At 46.0% G+C, this 24,568-nt stretch overlaps 1 protein-coding gene across 2 annotated transcripts in view; it reads left to right on the top strand.

Annotated features, from left to right (window-relative positions):
• The window catches only part of NEDD9 (neural precursor cell expressed, developmentally down-regulated 9), a 53,195-nt gene that overhangs the window by 2,380 nt on the left and 26,247 nt on the right, over positions 1-24,568 (top strand). The window contains exon 2 of one of the 2 annotated variants that reach the window (XM_069563066.1): positions 18,708-19,154. The exons of the other annotated variant lie outside the window; for it this stretch is intronic. Coding sequence (XP_069419167.1) covers positions 18,708-19,154 — 447 coding nt within the window. The remainder of the gene's footprint in view (positions 1-18,707; positions 19,155-24,568) is intronic. 2 annotated transcript variants of the gene reach the window in all.

Genomic DNA, 24,568 nt, shown 5'->3' on the forward strand with positions numbered 1-24,568 from the left:
TTAACTCCATGAGGTAGTATTAATACTTTATATTCATTTTCAGATGTGGAAATTGTGGCTCAGAGAGGCTAGGTAATTTATCCCAAACCACACAGCTGGAAAGTAGCAGAGCTGGAATTTGAACCAAGGTGATCTGGCTCTAGAACTTGTGACTTTAAACCACTATTAAAGAAAGAACTATCTGTGACCTCCTAAAATGTCCTGTGTGACTGCTTTTTCTTCTCCCATGTAGCTCAAGACTCTATGTCATTCGAAGTATCCCTGCAGAATAGGTTCTTTTTTTTTTTTTAAACAGTGCCCCTACAAAGCAAAGTGAAATGAGTGTCTGACAGTCATTGCATTGAAGCCACTTAGGTAGTAAAGCCAGATAATTATTAGATTGTAAAACCCTGGAGTTGGGAATTACCTTTTAGATATTCTGTTGCTCTAAACAATATAAATTTAGCTCAGTTAAGACTTAAAAATGCTCACTGAGAGATTTATAATCCTGTCACTATAAGATTTTTTTTTTTAACCAGATTATCTGGTTTGGCTACTTCAGGGATCATAACTAGAGAACAACCAAGCCTCCACTCATTTTGAATTTACACATAGTTCCAAGTCAGCCAGCTATGCATTTATAGTCATCTTGAGCACGGTGGAATGCAAGCTATTACAAGCTATTACTTTGGTGAATTTTGGGGCTGGTTAGCCTATATGGGGTCTATTTTGGTTACATTGTATGTGTTTTTATTTGTTCATAAGAAGGGAGCCGTTCTTCTCATATGCACTTAAGGTTCCATTGCTCTTTAAAGGATGCCATCTGGAGTTCTCTAATCAGTAAATTATGGGGGGCTTCATTTATTAAGAATTTTCCCCAAGCTCCTTTGAATATACACAGCATGCTCTGCAATACTGGAGGTGGGTGAGGGGGCTATGCCTCAGTGGCCATGGTGCTCAGTGAAGGCCTCCCTCCTGAGGGTCTGGAGGTGGGTTGTTGCTACTTTCTGCCAGGAGGGTAATTGAGAGGTGGATGCACAGCTGTGTTTGAGCAGAGGCCCCGCCCACTTTGTGCAGGCCCAGGCCTGGTAAGTGCCCCACAGGCCTGGGCTGTTTGATCTCTAATAGCTGAGCAGCTTTTGTGGCTTGGCCAAATTTCTGTATCCTGTGTGCGTACACTGAAACTCTAAATTATTTATCTAGTCTGCCATTCAACAAATTCATTCTTGAATGTTTTGATTGAAGAAAATTACAGATGAAACTTAGACTACAAATAAGAAAACTACATTCTGAAGTCCAGATTCTTGGGTTCTGACTGAATGTGGGTAAGGTAGGTTAGGGAAAGCAGAAAGTGTGTACTAACGAAAAGCTTTCAAGGGGACTTTGGAAATGTTTTTATTTTCTCAGAGTGGCTGGAGAAGATGTGATCCGAGTGTCTTCCATTTAGTCAGCCTGTTTACTTACAGTCTATATGTAATTCCTGATTCTTTCCTGGCTTTGCCATTTTGGTTTAAAACGTTTTATACGCTTCTGAACGGTGTGTTGCACACCCTGCCCCCTGCCTCTTTTTTAAATCCCATCTGAGATTTCAAAGCAACAAAAGATGCTTTGAAAAAACTTCAGTTTTCTTATGTATTGTTTCACTGATTGAGCAAGCCCATTTTCAGAGCTAAATGACTTACCTGCTTGGAGATCAAAGTCTTTACGGGACTGAAGGTGTTCTGAGAGCACCAAGTGTGCAAGATGCACGTAACAAAGATTCCGTAAGCACCCCTTCTTTGCTGGGGTGTACATCAGTCCTCTTCTAAGAACTCATCAGCGGCGGCTTCCTGTCTGCACCCCCGCCCCCAACTTCTAAAGAAACTTCCTCTCTAGTTTTCAAGCCTCTTTGCCAATTCACTCCCCTTTTGTGCCCTTATGACCTCATTGTCTCTCATTTTTTTCATTCAAGCATCCATTATACTTCTCCAGTACCAGACTTCTAGAGGGCTGGCCTCCCCCCACCCACACAGGCGTGACACACTCAAAGCGCTCTCTGTACCCCTGTCTTCCTGCTCTCCTCTGAGTCTGCTATGGAAAATCGTGGTCCCTTGCTGCTCCCATTCATTGGCTCCTGTCTCTTTGTGCCTACATGATTTGGTTCGTCTGTACTTGCTAGAAGTCAAGTCTCCTCATCCATCCACTCTATGCAACAATCAGAAGCCTAAACCTTTGTCTCCTATCATCTCTACAGTAGGCTTTCTATTTTTCACCTCTGCCCTACTCTGTTAGCACTGCCTTACTCATTAACCCCTTTCAACCAAATCACTATCTAAATGATACCTGGAATTCACCAAGGTTGCCCACTGGGGCTGTCCAGCTTTAGGTAAGCCCCACTCAATATGAGAGACTTACCCTTTATCTGTATAGAGGCAGATTGATAGGCAAGCCCTTGAATAAAAAGTATGATCCAGGATCTGTTGTGTGTTGGGGCCTGGACGGGGACTTGGTCTTAGGTGTTCTTGCAGTAGAGGCAAAGTAGAGCGTGGGGTTTGGGGAAAGGCATTTCTGTTTCCTGTGACTCGATGCTCTGTAACCTTGGGCAAGTTAAGCTCTGTGAGCCTCAGCTTTCTTATCTGTAGGGTGGCTCAGCAGTAAAGCATCTGTCTGAAATGCAGGAGACTCAGGTTCAATCCCTGGGTCAGGAAGATCCCTGGAGGAGGAAATGGCAACCCACTCCAGTATTCTTGCCTGGGAAATCCCATGGACAGAGAGCCTGGCAGGCTACAGTCTGTAGAGTCGCAAAGAGTCAGACACGACTGAGGGAGGGAGCACCACCACCAAACTAGGGTTAATCCGGCCTCGTGGATTGTTCTAAAGCTGAAGTGAGATGTTTTGCATGGAGAGGTGTTTACCGTGGCTGCACTGGAAATAGACAATCCTAGCAGGCCCCAGCTCTCCTTATATAAGTATATACCCAACAGATGTTGAAAGGATAGCGTGGACTCAAAACCTGTATTATGTCAAAACCCTATTTACTATGTTAAGATAATCGAGTACTATTAAATATTCCACAGGCCTGGCTGTGTCTTGTAGAAATGCGGTCGCCAGACACTAGGGTGTACCAACTCACCTGTGTCCCCATTTGCTAATATATTAGTGCTTTGGTATCTTCATTGTTATTAATAAGATTTGATATTCCTGAGGTTATAGGCCCTTGCTCATAGGAGGTACTCAACAAACATTGAATTGAATGTTGGATTACATGAAATACACAAATAGCTATTAAAAGAATTTTCCCCATATGGCCTATTGGAAAGAACATAGATTTTGTTTTAAATCTCACTTTTGTTGCTTTTTAACAGTATAATTTTAGCAAGCTTCCATTTCCTCATTTATAAAATGGGAGTAATAATACCTGTCTCATTAGATAGTTGTAAGGGTATAATATTTGAAAATCATCCGTTTCTAGCACATAGTAGGCATTTAAAAATGGCAGCTATGGTACGATGCATTTATAAGATATATAAAATATTCAGAATATACTCATATATAGGGATATTGATAGACGCACTGTATAGGTTAAAATGTAAGAGAAAACCTTCACTAGAATTGCTTTTCCATAACAAAAATATTACTGAAAAAAAGAGAAAAGTCATGACTAAAGAATCAGAGGTGGATTTGATACAGGAGGTGAGTAGGGCTCAGGGTAAACCACATCCCTTATCCTACTGGAGTCAGAGTGACAGAGGCATAAGGTTAGAGGTGCTGATGATCTGTTTTTAGATCACTTTAGGGCTAGAAAGGAACCTAAACAAATTGGTTTGAAATCCCAGCCCCTGTATCCCAGCCCTCCAGTAACGTATAGACTTAATTACCAAGCCTTCTTGCCAAGATAAACAAAATGGGGCCACTGGGAAGAAATACTCTCTTTTCAATTTAAAATGCAGAAAATAGCTACCAGTTACCTAGGCAATGGATGATTGCAAAGAACGTGGGCATGGAAAAGGGGTCCCCCTAAAAAAAGAAAAAACCCCGTTTATACTTTGTCAACAACCCCACTTCCCTCTTATTTACTTTGAACATTCCAGTTATCTCCCTGCGGCATTTCTTACTAGTAAAAGAGGACTCCACACGCCTGGGGAACATTACAGTTCAGTTCAGTCGCTCAGTCATGTCCGACTCTTTCCCACCCCATGGACTGCAGCATGCCAGGCTTCCCTGTCCATCACCAACTCCCAGAGCTTGCTCAAACTCATGTCCATCGAGTCGGTGATGCCATTCAACCACCTCATCCTCTGTCGCCCCCTTCTCCTGCCTTCAATCTTTCCCAGCATCAGGGTCTTTTTCAATGAATCGGTTCTTCGAGTCAGGTGGCCAGAGTATTGGAGTTTCAGCTTCAGCATCAGTCCTTCCAGTGAATATTCAGGACTGATAGATTTCCTCTAAGATGGACTGGTTGGCTCTCCTTGCAGTCCAAGGGACTCTTAAGAGTCTTCTCCAACACTACAGTTCAAAAGCATCAATTCTTTGGCACTCAGCTTTCTTTGTCGTCCAACTCTCACATCCATATATGACTACTGGAAGAATCAGAGCTTTGACTACACCTTTGTCAGCGAAGTAGTGTCTCTGCTTTTTAATATGCTGCCTAGGTTGGTCCTAGCTTTTCTTCCAAGGAGCAAGCATCTTTTAATTTCATGGCTGCAGTCACCATCTGCAGTGATTTTGGAGCCCCCTACAATAAAGTCTGTCACTGTTTCCATTGTTTCCCCTTCAATTTGCCATGAAGTGATGGTACCGGATGCCATGATCTTAGGTTTTTGAATGTTGAGTTTTAAGCCAGCTTTTCACTCTCACTCAATACTGTCTTCCTGAGCAATTTTCCTTTTACTATAAATGCTTCATTGGTAACCTTTTCCACTCCGCACTGGAAAGAGCAGTGCCTTCTTTCGAAAGGCAGACAGTGTGATCTAGGTGAATTCAGGCATGCACTTTGAGGAAGGTGGAACAGACTGCCCAGAAAATATAAGCAGTGATGGCATGTGACTGTGATTTTTCATGGTTGAGGTGGGGTGTGGGGAGGGGCAGCTAATTATAGAGATAATATTGGGTTGGCCAAAAGTTCATTTGGATTTTTCCATATATCTTTCATATATAATGAACTTTTGGGCCAACTCAATAAAGCTGCCAGTGGAGTGTTTTTAAATACATATGCTTAGGTCTCATCATGGACTGGGATTCCCAGGTAGCTCAGTGGTAAAGAATTTGCCTGCCAATGCAGGAAACACAAGGGACCAGGGTTTGGTCCCTGGGTCAGGAAGATTTCCTGGGGTAGGAAATGGCAACCCACTCCATTATTCTTGCCTGCACAGAGGAAATCGCATGCACAGAGGAGCTTGGTGGACTACAGTCCATGGGGCTACAAAGAATCAGACACGACTGAGCAGCTGAGAACACACACAGACATCATGGACCACTAAATTCCAGTTTATTCTTTTTTAAAACAAACAAACAAAAAAGACTAGTCCCTTCTCTCAGCCTCTTCCCCAATTAATTTAGTACATGAGTTGTGCTAAATGGTATTTAGGTAGGTGGTTCACGATCCTTCCTCAAAGGCTGGGTTTACTGATTTGAAGACATCTTATTTCTTTGTAGATCTTGGTATGTACATTGCAGATGAGAATTCCTCCTGATATTTCTAATATGTCAAGGTAATAGTTATAAGATGTTACCAAAGTTGTTCCTTACGTGGAATGTTGATGTTTATGCTTACCAGAAGTAAAGACTGGGCAACCCTGAATACGTGAAAGTGCAAGCATGGCAGAAAAATGCTTAATAGCATCTTTTTAATTTAAATTTCATTCCTTTCTTTACCCTTAGTTGTGTGTGTTGGGGAGGGGGGGTTATTTGTGCAACTCTAAGTTGTGATCACCAAACAGCATATACAGCTCAGATTTGAACCAGATCTTTCTATTTAAGTAAAGCAGTGTGTATTTAGACAGCATTTTTCCTAACTTCTTCTTCTTCTACTTACGTGGAAACCCAGTGCTGTCTCTTGTATGAATTAGCCGTAGTCTCACTGACTTGTGGTAGTCGGCGTGTTTACCCGGAACTCAGCACCTCACTCCCACAGAAGATGGGGCTGACTCAGGCCTCAGGCTTCTCTGTTCCCAGGCTCTGCACTCTACTGAAAGAATGAGCTGGACTTCCCTCTCTCAGCCCCCGAATAGCTGTAACCAGCCAAGCCAGCACACTGTGGAGGCGGGAAAGCGGGCTTCTAGGCGCTGCAGCCTCCTCACAGGACGTGCTAGTGATCTGTCGACGAGCCTGTTGTCGTCACTGGTTTTTTTTTTTTGTTTGCTTGCTTGTTGTTGCTTGTCATTCATGGCGTGACTTAGAAGCAGCAGGAAATGTGGCTGAGAGGACCAGCACCGCTTCAGGACCATCAAAAGAACACTGGCAGAAAACCATCTCGAAGTCCCTTTTCCCTTGAGTGCTCCTCTGGGATAGAACTTCCGTGTTCTTCTCTGATTCTCCATCCTTTCCCACTCAGAGCTGCTAAGTGCAGTGAGCACCGGGAAAAGGATGATAAGGACATAGCCCAGGGGCGTCCACGGTGGAGTTAGACGGCTCGACAGTCCCACAGAGGCCCGGATGCCCTTGGAACAGACCTCGATTCCTTGCCAATGAGAGAACACGTCTGTTGACTAAATCCAAGACTCTTATCAGTACCTGTCTTTTTTCCTCCTATATCCTCAATTCAATGCAGGCAGATCCATTAACAAGATACATACTTAGATGTCTATCTTTTACTTTTAGTTTAAAATATGTTTCCCTTCTGTGGGTACATATCCGTGTTTCACAGACCCCAACATGGGACAGATGGTCTAACCCCGGGAAGGATATTTGAAACGGGGACCATCTTGGGAAGTTTACACGTGGTTGTTCCGGACACTAAACACAAGCTGCTCCCAAGATCAATCGGCTGTCCAGGGCATTATCTCCTTTGCCTTAGGTCAGCTTTCTATCTGAGTTTTTCCAGCTTTGTATCAGAAAATTGCCTCGGGGCTTTTTTTTCTAAAGTGGATTCTGGCACACCTTTCATAATCTACTTCTAAATAATATCTACAACATAACATTTTACTCCAGGAGACAGTGAGGGACGGGAAGCCTGGAGTGCTGCAGTCCTTGGGGTCGCGAAGAGTCAGCACGACTTGGCAACTGAGCACACACACATTTACTTGTAAATAATAAGATGGTCCTTTTCTTTCTCCTTGTGGAAGTGAAGAAATGAAGGCAAGACCGCTTTGAAATAGGGACCATGCAGAGAACACCTGAGAGAGCAAGAAGCAGTGACCGGGGCTGTGTTTCCATTGTTCTTGTTGAAACCTGGTGGGATGGCTCTGCGCTTCAGAGCCTGCGGCATCTGCATCCAGCCTCCCGCCCTCCCTTATTAAGATCTTAATTACAGACGCAGCTTACTTCGTTGCTGGAGGGAAAGAATTTAGCTTCTCTGAACTGTGTCTGTTTTTTTGGTGTGGCAGGTGTAATCATGATGAGATCATTCTGGTTTGTTTTCTTTCCCCGGAGGAATTTTTTTTCTTTTTTTTTTGAGGGGGAGGAGTGCAGTTCTTAAGATGCAATTTCATGAGCTCATAATAGTGCAGTAATCATAACTGTGCTTTGATTTTACAGAGACCCTTTCTTCTGAAGAAGTCAGAGTGTTTTGCATATATAATTCCATGACTCCTCTTGATGTTATTATAAAGAACAAGTGCATTATCCCCACTTTGCAAATGGGGAAACAGAGGCACAAAAGGCAGTGACTCATTGTCATTAATCTGACAAGATGAGGACCGAGATTAGACTCTATCGATTTAGTAATGTCTCGTGCATCCTTCTGTCCGGGTTTCCCCTCCCTCCCCCCCCTCCCCCCCCGCAGTCCTACTGACATTGAGGGTGGATAATTCCTTCTTGTGGGGACTGTTCTGTGCGTTGCGGCATCCTTGGCCTCTGACCACTAGCTACCAATAACATCCGCACATGCGCACACGCAATGTGACGACCAAAAATGCCTCTGAACATGGCCACATATCACCTGAAGCGAAGATTAGCTTCTCAGCATCTAAAGATTCTTTCTTGAGGCAACTCTGCAAATGCAGTGCTGACAGTCTCTGATTGTATATACCTGCTCAACCACGTGTACAAATCCATTTTTTAAAAACTCTTTGAGGACTTAAGAAATTAAGTAGGAGAATAACAATCAGGCCTCAAACCTAGGTCAGGAGTCATCTAAGAGTTCCAGTGAGGGGTGCCACCCAAGTTGCATCAGCTGTGTTCTGGCTGGGAGGCAAAGATTGATAGCATATGTACATATATATGCATTCATGGATTTAGATATAACTTCATACCTTGGGGACTGCATACCTTGATGCAGGAAGATAAGATAGATGGGCATGTAAAAATAGGAAGATCTTTCCCTTCTTTGAAATATGCTTTATTAGATGTTACAACTTGGGTGTTTTGACTATTGGGAATTAATACAGTTGGGGGGAATTCTATTGTAATATTTGTGGACTAGAGTCCCCTACTCATTTATGACTTAATTCTCATTTCACTTCCCCAAGTACCTGAATGTTAGAGGGATTTGTCTAGACAGGCAAATAGAAGTCATTCGGTGCCAACACTGTAATGTTGGCTGAAATCCAGATGGTTGTTTTGCTGTTAATAAAACCTATCTTTTGGGTGAGTGGGTGTCAGGCCGTCATCATTATATGGCGCCTGTCAGATTTATCTAGGGACAGACCCTGAAAAGCATTTGTGCCTGCCCCATGGTTTTGATCCTTTGCCAATACACTATGCTTAAATCTATCAAAACCAGGCAACCTGGGACAAATGCTTACAGCATTTGAGGCTTAATAGCAATGGTACTCAATTCTAAGATGGAGAAGGTTCTCAGGAAGCACACCCTAGTCCAGCAGGAAAAAAAAAATCCGAGATTAAGAGGGAACCAGATGCTAGATCTGCTTTGCTGCTTATCTAATAGGAGACCCTCTGGGCTGTAAAACAGGAAGCTTGGGCTACAGTGATCTCTGGGATTCCTTCTCAGTCTAAAATTCTAGCCTGGTGGGTCTGGTCAAGCCATGGGTGACTACTGGTTCTGAGTACCTACAGAAACCTGGGTGTTCTCTCACCTTCTTTCAGACCCTCAGGAGCTCCCCGAAAAAAATCCCCAAACCACAAAAGAGCAGAGAATTGAGCTCATAAAGACACATGTATATCATCAAACTTGTGAGCAAAAGCTGATTTATTTTTCTCAATTAATGTCAGCAATCAAACCCATCCTCCACAGCCAGCCAAGAAGCAATAGAAGTTGGCTGTGAAGTCGCACACTTACTTGCACACCCACACCACCTGACAACCTGTTTCCCATTTTTCTTATTTGAAGCGGAGAATTTGCTCCCAGCCACCATTGGTTTCTTGGTAAACAGGTCCCAGCCCGTGGATATTTCTGTCCTGCATCGACCTCAAAAATCAGGGGTAAATATATAGCATTTGTTCCAGGGCAGGCAGAAAGCCAGCACTTGAAGAACCACTTCTTTCATCTCAACTATGCTCTCCATATCGTGTTACAAAATCTAGTTACATAGAAAAATTCTTCTGACATCCAAATACCCAGATTTGTTGGGATTTCCCTGGTGGCACAGTGGATGAGAATCCGCCCACCAATGCAGGGCACACAGGTTCGATCCCTGGTCTGGGAAGATTCCACAGGCCTCGGAACAGCTAAGCCTGAGAGCTACAGCTACTGAGCCTGCATGCTGCAACTACTGAAGTCCATGCGCCTAGAACCTGTGCCCCGAAACTAAAGAAGCCACCACAATGAGAAGCCCCAGCACGGCCACCAAGAGTAGCCCCCGCTCTCTGCAACTAGAGAAAGCTCACGTGCAGCAACAAAGAGCCAGGGCAACCAAAAATTAATAAATTAATTAAAAATATCCAGGTTTGCAGTGAGCATCAGGTCTGTCTTCTCACTGGCTCTCAAGAACTAATGCCCCTCTGGTCTGTGAACCACAAAGTCATGCTGGGTTCTGAACCACCCCTCACCAAAGTGGAGCAGGCCAACGTGGAAGGAACCAAACCTGGGCGCCTCCTGGGCCACCATGCCCGGGGCACAGCCGCACCGTGCATGTCAGGGCCACTGCAGGTCAAAAACCACCTCTGGGAGACGAGTGCCCAAGGCCACATTTTTTAAAAGGACCTTCCATTCAGGAATGAACATCTTAGAGGATGTGAGAACTTGGAGCCAAGTAGATGACATGAATATTCAGAGAAAGTCCAAGACACTGGTGTGAGCTTTGTGATCATCATAGGGGTTCAGAAGCACTTCCCAGGATATGTAAATCTTTGACTGAAATTCGGTCCCAGTGCAGAGGGACCTTTGGTGGACACTCTCCCCAGAGGTCAGGAAACACGACTAGGGACTATAGTATTCCTAGACACCTCGCGGGATGTCACACTGCCGTTCTGCAGCTGGTTCAGGGCACCTAATGAAAAGTGTGTCAGGTCGCAATGGAAAAATATTACTGAGAAAAAAACCTTAGATGCGCTCTGCATCATATCTTCTGACTCCTAAACCTGAAAGCCTTGTATCTACTACTTAATCTCCAGAGGATTCAGCTCTTTAAAAAATTCCACATTCCAGATGTCATCTGATGAAAGAATCCAGGTCTAAACCAAGTATTCCAGGAATCAAAACCCAGACACTTTGCAGATATCCAGGGTTTTGGACCGTGACTGTGTCCTTCTTTGTGGAAATCTCACATCCCACTATATCCTAAAGATGGGAGCAGGAGAAAGCCAAAGAGGTTTGATGGCTCTCAGACTGGAGCTGATTGTTTTTTTAGCTGAAGTAGAGTTGATTTCACTTTTCACTTTCATGCATTGGAGAAGGAAATGGCAACCCACTCCAGTGTTCTTGCCTGGAGAATCCCAGGGACGGGGGAGCCTGGTGGGCTGCCGTCTCTGGGGTCGCACAGAGTCGGACACGACTGAAGCGACTTAGCAGCAGCAGCAGCAGAGTTGATTTACAACATTGTGTTAGGTTTCAGCTCTACAGCAAAGTGAGTTGGAGATATATATATCTACATGCTTGCGTGCATGTTAACTTGCTTCAGTCATGTCCGACTCTGCGACCCTGTGGACTGTAGCCTGCCACGCTCCTCTGTCCATGGAATTCTCCAGGCACAGATACTGGAGTGGGTTGCCATTTCCTCCTCCAGGGGATCTTCCCAACCCAGGGCTCGAACCGGCATCTCTTGAGTCTCCTACTGGCAGACGAGTTCTTTACCACTAGCACCACCTGGGAAGCTATATGTATACACGGGATCATACAGGGCTTCCCTGGTGGCTCAGATGGTAAAGAATCTGCCTGCAATGCTGGAGACTTAGGTTGGTCAGGAAGATCCCCTGGAGAAGGGAATGGCTACCCCCTCCAGTATTCTTGCCTGGAGAATCCCATGGACACACACACATAGGTGTGTGTATCTGTATTCGTTTTAAAATTCTTTTCCATTATAGGTTATTACAAGACATCATATTCTAAAGCTCATAATAAACTGGAATGGAAAAGACCTAAGCTGATTTTTGTCGGCAGACTAAAGACACCAGATCCTCTTGCTCTTCTCCCGTGTGTCCCGAGACCTCGCTCACGCTCATCCCCCAGCTACTTCCTTGGGGACCGATTTCCTTGACCATGACCGTTTCCTCCTTTGCTCTGTGCGCATGTCCCTGCCGGAGTCCAGGGCTAAAGTTTGGGGGGGGCTGGGGTTGGGCGCAGGAAAGTCACGTTGTTGAGAATGTGGCGGCCCAAGGCCTTGGCAGGAGCTCCTGCGTGGTAAATATAGAACGAAGCCGAATAATAAGAGGAAGCTGGGCCATTGATGATGCTATCCGTCCAGGCGGGGTGGGGGGAGGGACGGGAGGATGACACACCAGTCATTGTGTCTCACTTCTCTTCAGAGAACGGCATAAATGGTCATGGGAATTATAAGTCACACCTCTCCGTATTTGGAAGATCATTTCCCTGGCAGTAGGAGTAATGCGCAATCGACGTTTTGGTAGCAGGGCAGGCAAGAGCGGGTCTGGAAACCCAGTGTGGTCCAGAGCTCTGTGTACTTGCTGTAACACCGGGCATTTTCCTCCCAGTCCTCAGGTACAGCCTGGGAACCCTGGGATCACAGCAGCCAAGCATTCTGGCAAAGCGTGAATGGTGCTCAGTCACCCACCGGCAGACCTCGGTTGCTGCACTGAAGGGAGAGAAAGGCTCTCACAGAAACCATTGTGTTTAACCAGATGGGGACGCCGGCTCCTCTTGGCCTTCCTGTTTGCTCAGAGCTTCTGTGGCAGACGCAGGCGCCCCATCCTGTTTTAAGAGGGCGGGGCGGGCGCTTTCCTGCCGGCCGCCTCCCACGTTCTCTGGCCCTGAGGCTTAGTGACTTGGACGCACCGTTTATCTTTCAGGTCCTGGTAGTTCATCTCCCCACGTCCAAAATCTCCACCACATACCTTGCAGACATCTCTAGAAAACCATTTCACCCTCTCTGTAGAGAACCAGAATCAGAATCCATTTCAAGTTAGCAAACACAATGAGTGAGTATTTTGCTTCAGACACTGGTTCTGAAAATGCCCAAGGAAGAACAGCCTCCCTGAACTTAAGGAGTTCTTGGTCTTGAATGGGATGGTACAAGTCTGTTCAGTCACTGAGTTGTGTCTGATTCTTTGTGACCCCATGGACTGCAGCAGGCCAGGCTCCCCTGTCCTCCGTTATCTCCTGGAGTTTGCTCAAGCTCATGCCCATTGAGTCGATGATGCCAACCAACCATCTCATCCTCTGTCATCCCCTTCTCCTCCTGCCTTCAGTCTTTCCCATCATCAGGGTCTTTTCCAATGACTTGGCTCTTTGAATCAGGTGCCCAAAGTATTGGAGCTTCAGCTTCAGCAGCAGTCCTTCCAGTAACTATTCAGGGTTGGTTTCTTTTAGGATTGACTGGTTTGATCTCAAGAAATGCTATCAACAAGAACTAGAAAGGGAACCAACTTTGGGAAGAGAACTCTTCTGGTGATGTGGAAGATGGGTTTGGAGGTGGGAAGAAGTTGAATGCAAGAAAACCAGTTGGGAAGCAGTTGCCGTACCTGCCCTCTCCTCCCTTCCCACCAAAAATAAGTCACTGGTGGCCTGAGCGGGGAGCGGCAGTGAGGAGGATGAGCAGGTCCCAGCTGATTGGGGTTCGGGTTGTGGAGTGACTCAGCAAACCTCTGAGGCTCCAGTCTTGGGCAGCTATGTGCCTGCTGTTCACTGAGAGAGACCAGGAGAAGGGGGCTTTGGCACTTGGATGTGAAGTGAAGATGCTCACTAGATGATGGGAAGTACGGGACTGGAGAGGAGAGGGAATATCGAGGCTGGAGCTGTGGATCTGAGTGTCACCTGGGTGTTTAGATGCCATCGGCATGAATGAGATGTCCTGTAGAGAGCGAGCTCAGAAAGAAGAGAGATCCTTTTGGAACATGACCACTAAAAGGATAAGGGGGGATAAAATAGGGGCTTGCCTGGCGGTTGAGGGGTGAGGCTCTGCACTTCCTCTGCATAGGGTACAAGTTCAACCCCTGGTTGGGGAACTAAGATCCTGCATGTTGCGCTGCTAAATAAATTTATGCAGCTAAATAAATTAATAATAAACCTTAAAAAAAATTTTTTTAGTGTCCTGTGGAAGAGAAGGAAAATGACTGGTTTTGAGCTCAAGGGAAGAAGGAGAACCGGGATGGGGAGCATAGAAGCCCAGGACAGTTTCAAGTAAGGCTAGGGTGGGGTCAGCGCCACAGGCTGAGACAATTAGAGTCCCTCAAATAGGATTTATGACTCTAAATGCAGATTTCCCATCCTAATTAGAACCACAGCTTTTGTAGCACATGCCTCTGACTTTATTAAATACCATCCTAATTCTCGAGCTGGAGACAAGAGGCCCGCATTCTTAGCTCAGCTCTCTGACCGTCTTGCCAGGTGACTTGGCAAATCATTAACTTCTGGGGCCTCGTTTTTCTCATTTGTAAAGTGAACAAGTTGGACTGTAATTGTTTGATGTTCTTCTGGCTTTCGAGTTCTGTGCCCCGACTGTGTTGGTGCTTTGCCAAGCTCTAGCCGCGTTTCTAACTGCCAGCCTCTGGAGGCTAACCATCCAGCTGGATATAAAATTACATAGCTCTCTTATCTTCCCTTGATGTGTTTCTGTGTTGACCTTTCCTGCCCTGGAGATAAATATCCCAGGGAGTGGGCGAAGCAGTAGGTCTTGACCAGGCAAACTGTCTTGCCTGGGTTTTTGTGAGATATGCAGAGATACCTTCTGACTTTGTGGCCTTTAAGGAACCAGTGAGAGAAAGGTTCCCTCCAGCTTGTCCTTGCCAGGGACATTAACTCTTCACCTGCCTGTCTGTGAGTTGCATGTGCACTTTTGAATGAGATGGTTTCTGTTCTGGTTAAAGTTAATTTTGCTATTATCTTCTTACTAAATTCTTGCCTCAACATATCGAGTGTTTTCAAAAGTCAAGCTCCTCTTTGCCCATGTTTTTCTACATTTTCTGATGGGGGGTACTCTTCTGGAACCTCATAAAATTTTTCCAGAAATACCATTGTTGTTTAGTCGCTAAGTCATGTCTGACTCTCTGAGACCCCGTGGACTGTAATCCACCAGACTCTTCTGTCCGTGGGGTTTTCCAGGCAAGAATGCTGGAATGGAATACTGTTTCCTTCTCCAGGGGATCTTCCTGACCCAGGGATTAAACCCATGTCTCCTGCATTGGCAGGCAGGTTCTTTACCACTGAGTCACCTGGGAAACTTTTATTATTTTACTTTGTCTCAGAAGGTCTCTTGAATCAACCAATGATTTCACTTTTGTTGTTTGTAGGCAAATACTCAACAAGAGGTTGCAGTGACCAGAACTCATTCTTAATTCAGAGAAATACTGCTTCAAGATATGATCCTCTTGAAGTGTAATTATGAGCAAGAGAAACATCAGATGTATAAAGTATATATAATAGTATCACCAACCCTTGATTGTGAACTGAGGAGGTAACCTACTAGGAAGCTTACCATCAAAGCACCATCAACACATTAAACAGTCATCACTGCTTCCCAAGTCTCCCACTATGTTCAAGGACTGACTTGAATGAACTCATTTAATCCTCACTGCAAATCCATGACATAGGGATATTATCCTCATTCTCATTTTACAGATGAGGAAGTTCTGGTGCAAAGGTTGAAGGGAGTAATCTGCCCAAGTCACACAGCCAAGACCCCAAACCCCAAGAATTGGCTTATTCCCTAGACATGACAAAAAGAATCGTCGTCTTCAAAGCTTTACTGTAAAATGGAAAGGAGCCCAGTTTGCAGAACAGTATGAACTAGAGCTAAGGTGGCCTGGAAGGCCAAGAGACTACAGTTCTGTTCCCATCTCTGACTCCACCGAGGTGTGGCCTTGGGCAGATGATTAACTGTCCCCTCTGCCAGATGTGTTTCCTCATCTGTGGAACAGGGAGGCCGGGTCCAAGTGTCCTCTGAAGGTCCTCTGAAGGAGCTGTAACCCCTCTGTGTGTGAGGCTGCTGGCTCCCTGTAGCTCATGCAGGTGGTAAATAACTTATTCCCGTTAGGCCGAGGCTGAGAAGAACTCTCAGTGTTGAGGCACCAGGCTGGCAGGGGAGCCTCACCGGACTCCCTGAATCCCAGTCTCTGTGGGCATGGAGGAGGAGCTAGTCAGAAGACACCCACGGTGCGTCCACAAGCGGCTCCCTGGGTTTTCCACGAGAAGCGGCTCTGGCAGCCTGTCTAGAAACCTGAACGTGCGGCTTAGCTGGTGGTGGTGGAGGGTCATGGGGGCAAGAGGCAGAGACCATCTAGACTAGCCTTCATGCGGGGATTGCTAGCCGCCTCGAGCTGGTTGTGGCCCGTGGCTCCACTTCAGTGCCTCCCAGAGCTCCACAGCCGTGCCCAGCTCCAGATGCCTGGAGCTCATGTATGCAAATAAGGCTTGTGGTCTTTCACGCTTCTAGTCTCCTCTGTTTCTGTTTTTGATTTTTGGCCACGAGCAACATAGGGGACCTTAGTTGCCCAGTCAGAAATGGAAACCAGGCCGCCTGCATTGGAAGGGAGAGTCTTATCCACTGGACCACTGGGGAAGTCCCTGTTCTGTTTCTTTTCTTTCCCTTCTTGATCACCAGTATCAAGCTCTGGACCCTCAACTCCCATAGATCTGGTTCCAACCCTGTCACTCCTGATGTCAGGAGGCATTAGGGCCTCCTTGCCAGCCATTCCCAGTCTTTGCATGGGCCTCGGAGAAAGGGACAGAGTCCAGAGTGGTCAGCCTTCTCCCTGCTCTGTCACCTCAGGACAGTTTTGGTGGAGTCACGTATGGATGTGAGAGCTGGGCTATAAAGAAAGCTGAGCACAGAAGAATTGATGCTTTTGAACTGTGGTGTTGGAGAAGACTCTTCAGAGTCCCTTGGACTGCAAGGAGATCCAACCAGTCCATCCTAAAGGAGATCAGTCCTGAATGTTCATTGGAAGGACTGATGTTGAAGCTTTGGCCACCTGATGTGAAGAGATGACTCATTTGAAAAGACCCTGATGCTGGGAGAGATTGAAGTCCAGAGGAGAAGGGGACAACAGAGGATGAGATGGTTGGATGGCGTCACCAACTCAATGGACATGAGTCTGAGTAAACTCCGGGAGTTGGTGATGGACAGGAAGGCCTGGCATGCTGTGGTCCATGGGGTCACAAAGAGTTGGACACGACTGAGCGACTGAACTGAACTGAACTGACTGAATTTCCTTCCCATCATTTAGATACAGAGGAAAAGAGTCTTGTCTTCTTCAACTCAATGAATTTTCTTTCAAGGACAGATCACCCACAAGATGGGAGAAGAGAAACGTAAGAGATTTTCGGGTTAGGACTCATCCTTAAATGGTTCCTCACATCACGTTACAGTGCTGTGTGTTTCTATTTTTTTGTGTGTGAACCTTTGTTAGAAGGAACCCGAAGCTTCCTAGAATATAAATACCAAGTACAACTTTCACCTGGAACACAAACCCCTCAGTATCCTTCAACTTCCCTTTTCTGCCCTCCTGTCTACATTACAGGCTTCCTGGATCAGAAAACCGTCAAGAACAAGGACTGCAGTCTTATTGTTAAAGAGCATCACCAGACTTCCTGGGCACTGAGTTCCAGGGCTTCATCTCCTTTCCTCAGGTTAAGCTGTTGCACTGTACTCAGAGGAGCTTGGTTAACAGAGTAAAAGTAGGAACCTCCCCAACCACTGAGCAGGGGACAGACCCACAGCACAGGACCTGTGGTTATGGGGCATAGTACAGGGGGAGATGGTGCGTGCATGTCAGTGATGAAGGGCTGAAAAGCAGGAGGCTGAAAGATCAAATCCACATTTTTAGAGAAGAAAACACGGGGGCAGAAATCCAGACAACAACAGCCCCAAATTCCACGGGTATGTCATCAGAGCACACTGCATCCAATCGGCAGTCTTTTCTCCCGCAGCCGATCATCATCACCCCAACATCGAGGGCATCCCGACTGTCTAGTGAAGCACTGAAGAGACCGTTTTGAGTTTTCCGATGGCTGGAGATGAATTTGCAACGTTCCAGGGCTCTGTGTGTGCTGGGAAGGAGCCGGCATCGGGGTGGGGAAGGCTACCCTCATGCCTCGAGACGTGACTGATGCCAAGAAATGAAATCGCCCAGCCTTTGAAAGACTTCCAAGAACGTCGGCATGTCCTGCCTACCCGCTCCCCGCCGAATGCCTGCTTTGGCTGGCTGCTCCGTACTGAAAGTGCCAGACGGGCCTTCACACAAAGAGAGAAAGTGTCTGGGGCCCATGAAAGGGGAAGGCAGAGCCTTTCCGATGTGAATGGTGAGATTCAAGGAGGAGGAAATAAAGTGTCGGGGTGAGGAGGGGCCCTCAGGAAAGGTGGGAACAAAGTACCAGAGGGGACGGGGCGGCCTCTGCCTGCCCACGTGGGGTAACCTCTTTGGAGCTCCGCATGCTCGGGTCTGGAGGTGTGGACCACCGTCACTGCACTCTGCACAGGATTATCATGGAAATATCCCCCGCTTGTAGAGTCTCCCTGTATCCGAAGACCTCTTGATCAACTGAGAGTATGAATTGTTAAGGCCTGCCAAGGCAGAGATCAGTGTACTTCTGTTTCCATTTTAATACTGGATATAAACGCCATTTGTGCTGTTTGTCTGGGGGGAATGTTCTTTGACTCTCTTTACCTCCAATATACTTTTAAAAAATGTCTGTTGCAGTCCATTTGAATATCTTGGAATATATTTTTCTTCCTTCGGCTGGATTGGAGCAAGGAAGAAAAATGCTTTGTAGAGTGAACTGCTCTCCAGCTCCTTTGCTGAGCTCCTCGTAATTCCCTTGGCACAGCCTCTGCTGTTGGAACACAGCACTCGGTGGTGTTCCGAGCTTTTCCAGGGAGGCGGTCTGATGTCATTGGTGGCAGACACAGTACGTATGGATCTGTCTTTTGTCTGCACCATCTGTTTTTCTCCTTACAGCCCATTGTTTGGATCCTCCTCTTTCCAGGAAGTGTGCCTCTCCATCAGAGCACGGGCTTAGGTGTTTCAGGGACTCAGTTCATCTGCTAACCTGCGTTCCCCCTCTCTTCTTTCCTGCCTAGAATCTTATGGCCCGAGCCTTGTATGACAATGTCCCGGAGTGTGCCGAGGAGCTGGCTTTCCGCAAGGGAGACATCCTGACTGTCATTGAGCAGAACACAGGAGGACTGGAGGGATGGTGGCTCTGCTCCTTACACGGCCGGCAGGGCATTGTCCCCGGCAACCGGGTGAAGCTTCTGATTGGCCCAGTGCAGGAGACCTCCTCCAATCAGGACCTGCCCACTTCGGGACTGGGGCCACCGCCCTTTGGCCAACAGAAGCTCTATCAAATACCAAACCCACAGGGCGCCCCTCGAGACACCATCTACCAAGTGCCGCCTTCCTACCAAAATCAGGGAATTTACCAAGTCCCCACCGGCCATGGGACCCAGGAACAAGATGTGTATCAAGTGCCACCCTCAGGGCAGAGAGGCGCTGGGGGCGCTAACGGTCCCCACCTAAGTAAAAAGGTGAGTGAACAACAGCTGGATTTCTCTTCTTATTTAATTTTTTCCATTGCAATCAAAATATGTGTCTATGTGCTCCTAAAATAAGAACTTGGAGCTTCCAAGAAGCCGTCGAAGAAGTAAGTAAATCTTCCAAGAAGTAAGAATGTCTGAATACTCTAGCTTGCACGTTTTTTTTGACAGGGGAAGTCATTTTTCCATTCATTGGTCAGTAAAACCTTCTTGAACACCCACCCCATGCCAAGTACTGTTGATCCATAGCCCTTACAGGTTCCCGAGTTGTGCCAGGTTATACCGCGTCGTCAAGTGTTCCCATCTTTCTGATAGACCTGCTTTTACACGTGGGCTCTGCACTCCACAGTCCAGTCTTTTCTCTTTCTCCCTTGAGTAGTACAAGGCACCATACTTTGCACAAGCATAGTGAAGCAGCAAGGACTCTCCTTTCACTAAAAGCTCGATTATGACCCCACCGGCCATGACACCACACGGCTGGCTGCACGAACGCACGAGAAGTCGAGGCCGCAAGGAAGGGGGAGTGGGTGAAGCCAGCCACCGTGTTCTGGAGAGCCATCAGCCTCAAGGTCGACTCACTTAACACAGAGACTAGTGAATTCAGAGAAGAGCCAGCCTCTTGTCCTTCTAGTAGTTCCTATAACAATGCCTGGGGCGGTGGGTAAAAATAGTGGAGCTAGGGTATTTAGAAAGGCATCATACTAAAAAAAAAAAAAAAAAAAAAGGTGAGGGCACTTCCTTGGTGATCCAATGGTTAAGGCTTCGCCTTCCAATGCAAGGGTGCATGCAGGTTCTGTCCCTGGTCAGGGAACTAAGATTCCTACGTGCCTGTCAGATAAGAAAAAACAAACAAACAAACATGAAACAGAAGCAAGATTGTAGCCAATTCAATGAAGGCTTTAAAAATGGTCCACATCAAAAAATCTTAAATAAAAAAAAAAAGAAAGAAAGACCTCTTCAGCACTCTCTGTAATTCCAAATGCTATAAGAATTTGAGATAAGTAGACCATTGAAGGAGTTTTAAGCATCTAGCATAGTTTCGATGCTTGTGATAGCCTGATGAATCCAAGAGGGAATGTGGCCTCCACAACACTTACGCTGTAGCGAGAGACGTCATAGTCATGGGCATAAGTTGCTCAGTCCTGTCCGACTCTTTGCGACCCCATGGACTGTAACCTACCAGGCTCCTCCGTCCATGGGATTTTCCAGGCAAGAGTACTGGAGTGAATTGCCACTGCCTTCTCCAGGAGATCTTCCCAACCCACGAATTGAACCCTGGTCTCCCGCATTGTAGGCAGACGCTTTACCATCTGAGCCACCAGGGAGACATCAGCCAACACCAAATGTCAGGTGGGGAAACGGCTGTGAAGACAATAATGGCCGTGAACTTGTGTGTGTGTGTGTGTGGAGGTGGGTGGGAGTAGGAGCCAACTGGAAGATGAAACTTCTGTGCACTTCACAAGGGAGGGCGTTTCTGTTTGGTTTACTGGCAAATTCCAAGGATCTGCAGTGGGTCCTATGAAGTCTTGGTATTAAGAAGGGGCTCATTTAACAGAATGAGAAAAGATCACTGAGTTATGAATGAAAGGATGCAGCTAGACACCAGGAAGAGCTTGCTGATGCGGAGAACGTGATGTGTACATACGCCCTGCCTCGAAAAACCCAGTACAAGAGTCTGAGTTTATAATCCCAGGTAGATAATGGAATGTCTATTTGCATGATAATGGAATCCTCTGTTGGGAAAAAAAAAAAAGTAGGGGGATTTACTGTTGGAATCTTTTAAATTACAAAGCCACGAATGTAAGCACAGGTGTCGCTCAAGCCTGGTGTAGGATGGATTCCTCAAGGAGTGAACAGTTTTCCAACTTGTATATTGTCCAGGATGACGATCCCAGTCTAGAGGTCATGGATGGCATCTGTGACCTTTCATAGTCCTTCTTATCCCAGGGATTTTAAATTCAAAGGGAGAGTCAAGCCAGGAGATATGTATGATGCCTTCCTGGAGATAAGGGAGAGAAAGAATGCTCGAAAGGTGTAACTATAAATAAATAACTTCTCTCATTCTTGGTCCTGGCTGTGGCATCTTAAAAATAGCCCTCCCTCATCAGAGCTGGTGTGAGCAGGTGGGGGTGCTGTGGCAGGACAGGAAATGCTTGGCTGAAAGGTGGTGGGGTCTGAGCGTCCATCACAGTTTATTTTGGCAGGAAGGTGTTTTCATTTTCAGACTCAAACCTTTTTAGGCCCAAGCCTGAAAAGTCTGAAACTTGGGACTTCTTCCCGTTGTGTAACTGTTCCACAGCTTGACTCCTGAACCCTCTGTCCACTTAAAGGGGAGAGATTTTGACGCACCTTCCCTTGGATGGAGGTCGGGGTGCTGAGGTTACCCTTGGGCACTTGTTGTTGTTGTTGTTTTAATTCTGAAATCAGTGGTTAAGCAAGTGGCATGTGCTTCCATAGGAGGAAGTCGGATTCTGGAAGGGCACACGCTCTGCCAGCCCTTCGTGGAGGATGCTGCTGCAAACCTGGGGGAGGTTTCCCGAGCACAGGGGCAGACAAACCCCCGAGGGTGGAGCTTCGAGCCGTCCAGGTCTGAGGCTGTTCACGTCGGAGGCAGGAGGCATAGCCCGGGCTCTTCTCAGCCACACACCCGGTGAGACCCCTGGCCTCACCTCGAGTCGTCAATGCCACTGGCTCTGGGCTGCCACCTCCATGCTGCCACTGGACCACTCGCTCGTACCCCACGGGAGTGGGCTTGTCCTCTTCTTGTCTTTCCTGTCCCTCCCTCCATGCGTCCTGCTCTTTCTCTCTCGCCCCTTTTTTCTTCCCTCCTTTCTTCCTTTGTTGTAGTGGGGAGAGCTGACTGCTAACAGGTCATTTTAATCTTCTGAGTACCAACAGCTGCTTTAAAAACTGCCATCAGGACTTCCCTGATGGTCCAGTGGTCCCCCTTCCAGTGCAGGGGGCGAGAGTTCGATCCCTGGTCAGGGAACTAAGATCCTATATGCTGTGTAGCATAGACAGAAAATATAAATAAATCAAATAAGAATAATAATTTAAAAAAAACTTATGTCAGCATCTCCCTCAGTTACAGAATCCTTGTCTGTGATGGTCTGTTACTGTATCTAGTTGAAAAGTAACTTTATGGTTGATTATTTCAAAGAATGAGACATGAAATACAATTTTGCTTACACTCAGCTTTCTCACGTTAAAGTGAGAAGATAATCTTTTATGGAAAAATTTAAAATCATTGAATTAATTCCTGACACTTGAGGGAAAGAGGTATGATTTTTTTTTCCCATAACACACACATATTAACTCTTTCTTTAACTTATTTTGTTAAAAACATATACACCCATCTGGTCTGAGCTTTGGCCACAGATTTTTCTTCAATTTTTGAAGCTAGTAGGAAAAAAACAAATACTCATTCTTCCTTCAAATTTTCAGTGTGAGAAAAATACTGGCATACTTATATGCTACCCTGGAGCTAATTGATAGTATCTTTGTCACTTTGGGATTTAGAAGAATAAAGCAAAACGTTTTTTTGTGCTTGTTAAAAAACAAATCTCCTCTGACTCAGGAGCTTCTCACTGGGTGAGAATCATACTGATGACTTCAGCCAAGGCCCCAAGAGTTTATCTCAGTACTTGGAAGGATGTACCAAGATAAACCCCCTGCAGGGGTTTTGTTTGTGTGAGTTCTCATTGGATAGTTCTCGTTTCCTGACTTAACTAAAGAGCCCCATATCCAGTTTTCCCTTTTAATTTCCTGGCTGCAAAATGGTGGTGAACCCAGAACTGGCCATTCCTGGTGGCTTACGCTCTAGTCCTTGCAGTCTCTTAAAGGAGAGAAAGAAGAGGCAGTGGAATCTGGCTCTGAACCACTGAAGTGTAGTTCCAAAATCTGAAACCACTGAAGTGTGGTTTAAAATTTACCTGTCAGCAAGGAAGAGAGGGAAGGTGAGTTGAAATGCAGGTTCCCAGGCCCGGGGGAAGCTGGGAATTTGGGGAAGCTCCTGGGATAGCCGAGGAAGGTGGTCCAGGACTGCCCTTGGAGACGAGCTGTGACGGGGCCACGAAGGAGGCTGGACGTGTTCCAACCTGTGATTTGGGACTTTCCACAGTTAAAGATTTCCTTGACGCTGCAACAGCCTGTGGGCTTCAGAAGTTTTATCCACCAGAGTTTTTTCTACTAATGAATCATTCAGAAAAAAAAAAAAAAAGAGTGAATTCTGCCTTGTATCAATTCAGCCTTGCTCTCTGGGAAACTCCAGTCCCCACCCCACTTCCTGCATCCCATCCACAGAAAATGACATTCGTCACTTATTAAATCAGTGGTTAGAGAAAGAAAGAAAATCATATCATCCCCACCCTTTCCTGAAAGAAGACAGCATGAGTGTTGTGAAAAGAGCCTGGGCTCTGGGGGAGGTCAACTCCTGGTTCTGTTTCTCTGTAGCTGTAAATCTCTTGACAAGTGACCGAACTTCTTTAGACTTTAGTTTCCTCGTCTGTCAAATGGGAATAGTCATAAGGCCCTGCGAGGGCTGCTGTAAGAATGAAATGATGCACAGCATGGAGAGGGCCGGCAAGGGATTTGCAGAGCAGGGCCTTAAAAAACCGGTGCCTCTCCCTGGCATTTTTCTTTCCTTTCTCAGAGTTTATACGCTGCACTGAATATGCAAATACTTCACTGCTAGTGTATATGCTGTTCCCATTGATTGTGTGGCTCTTTCTTTGGCTCTCCGGAAATTTTGCCCAGAGTGGAAAGAACTCCCCAGATTACCTGGAAACCATACACATTGACACCTTGACTTAATTTCATTGGTCTCTTTCACACTGGGTTTTGTGTGCAGGGCCGCTATATCCATTAGGCACTGTGGGCAGAATGCCCAGTGTCTACGGGAACCTTGGAGCACTGAATAAAAAATTTTGGCTCCAAAATACAAAAAGTGCAAAATAGAAATTAATAGAAATTAGTAAACATTTAGACAAATGTGCCAGAAACAACACAATGTCAACCTCATAAATTGTTCCATTTAGATGTCATAACTATTTCATTACATGTGAAAGCAATCTGTAGGTTAGATTCTTCTCACTTTGCAAGAGACTTCTAAATATGCTCTGTGATTGCCAAGAACTCACAGGCATTTCTAAATTAAATGAATTACTCATAGTCCAAGCTTTTGAAAAGCTGAATTATATTTTTTTAAAGTGTCCTCGATTTTTTCAAGGCAAAATTGTCCTTAATATGGGGCTCTGTGGTTTAGAGGATATGATTTAGACCCACACTTTAAAAGCACGAGGTCTACAAAGGTCTAAGAGGTAGATTTCTCTGCCTCAGAGCTCAAAACCTGCCACCTGAGTTCACCCATTTTCTGCCTGATCTTCACAGGGAATTATGTGTGTTTC

This window comes from Ovis canadensis, chromosome 20 (genome assembly GCF_042477335.2).
Source record: "Ovis canadensis isolate MfBH-ARS-UI-01 breed Bighorn chromosome 20, ARS-UI_OviCan_v2, whole genome shotgun sequence".
Classification (NCBI taxonomy): Eukaryota; Metazoa; Chordata; class Mammalia; order Artiodactyla; family Bovidae; genus Ovis; species Ovis canadensis.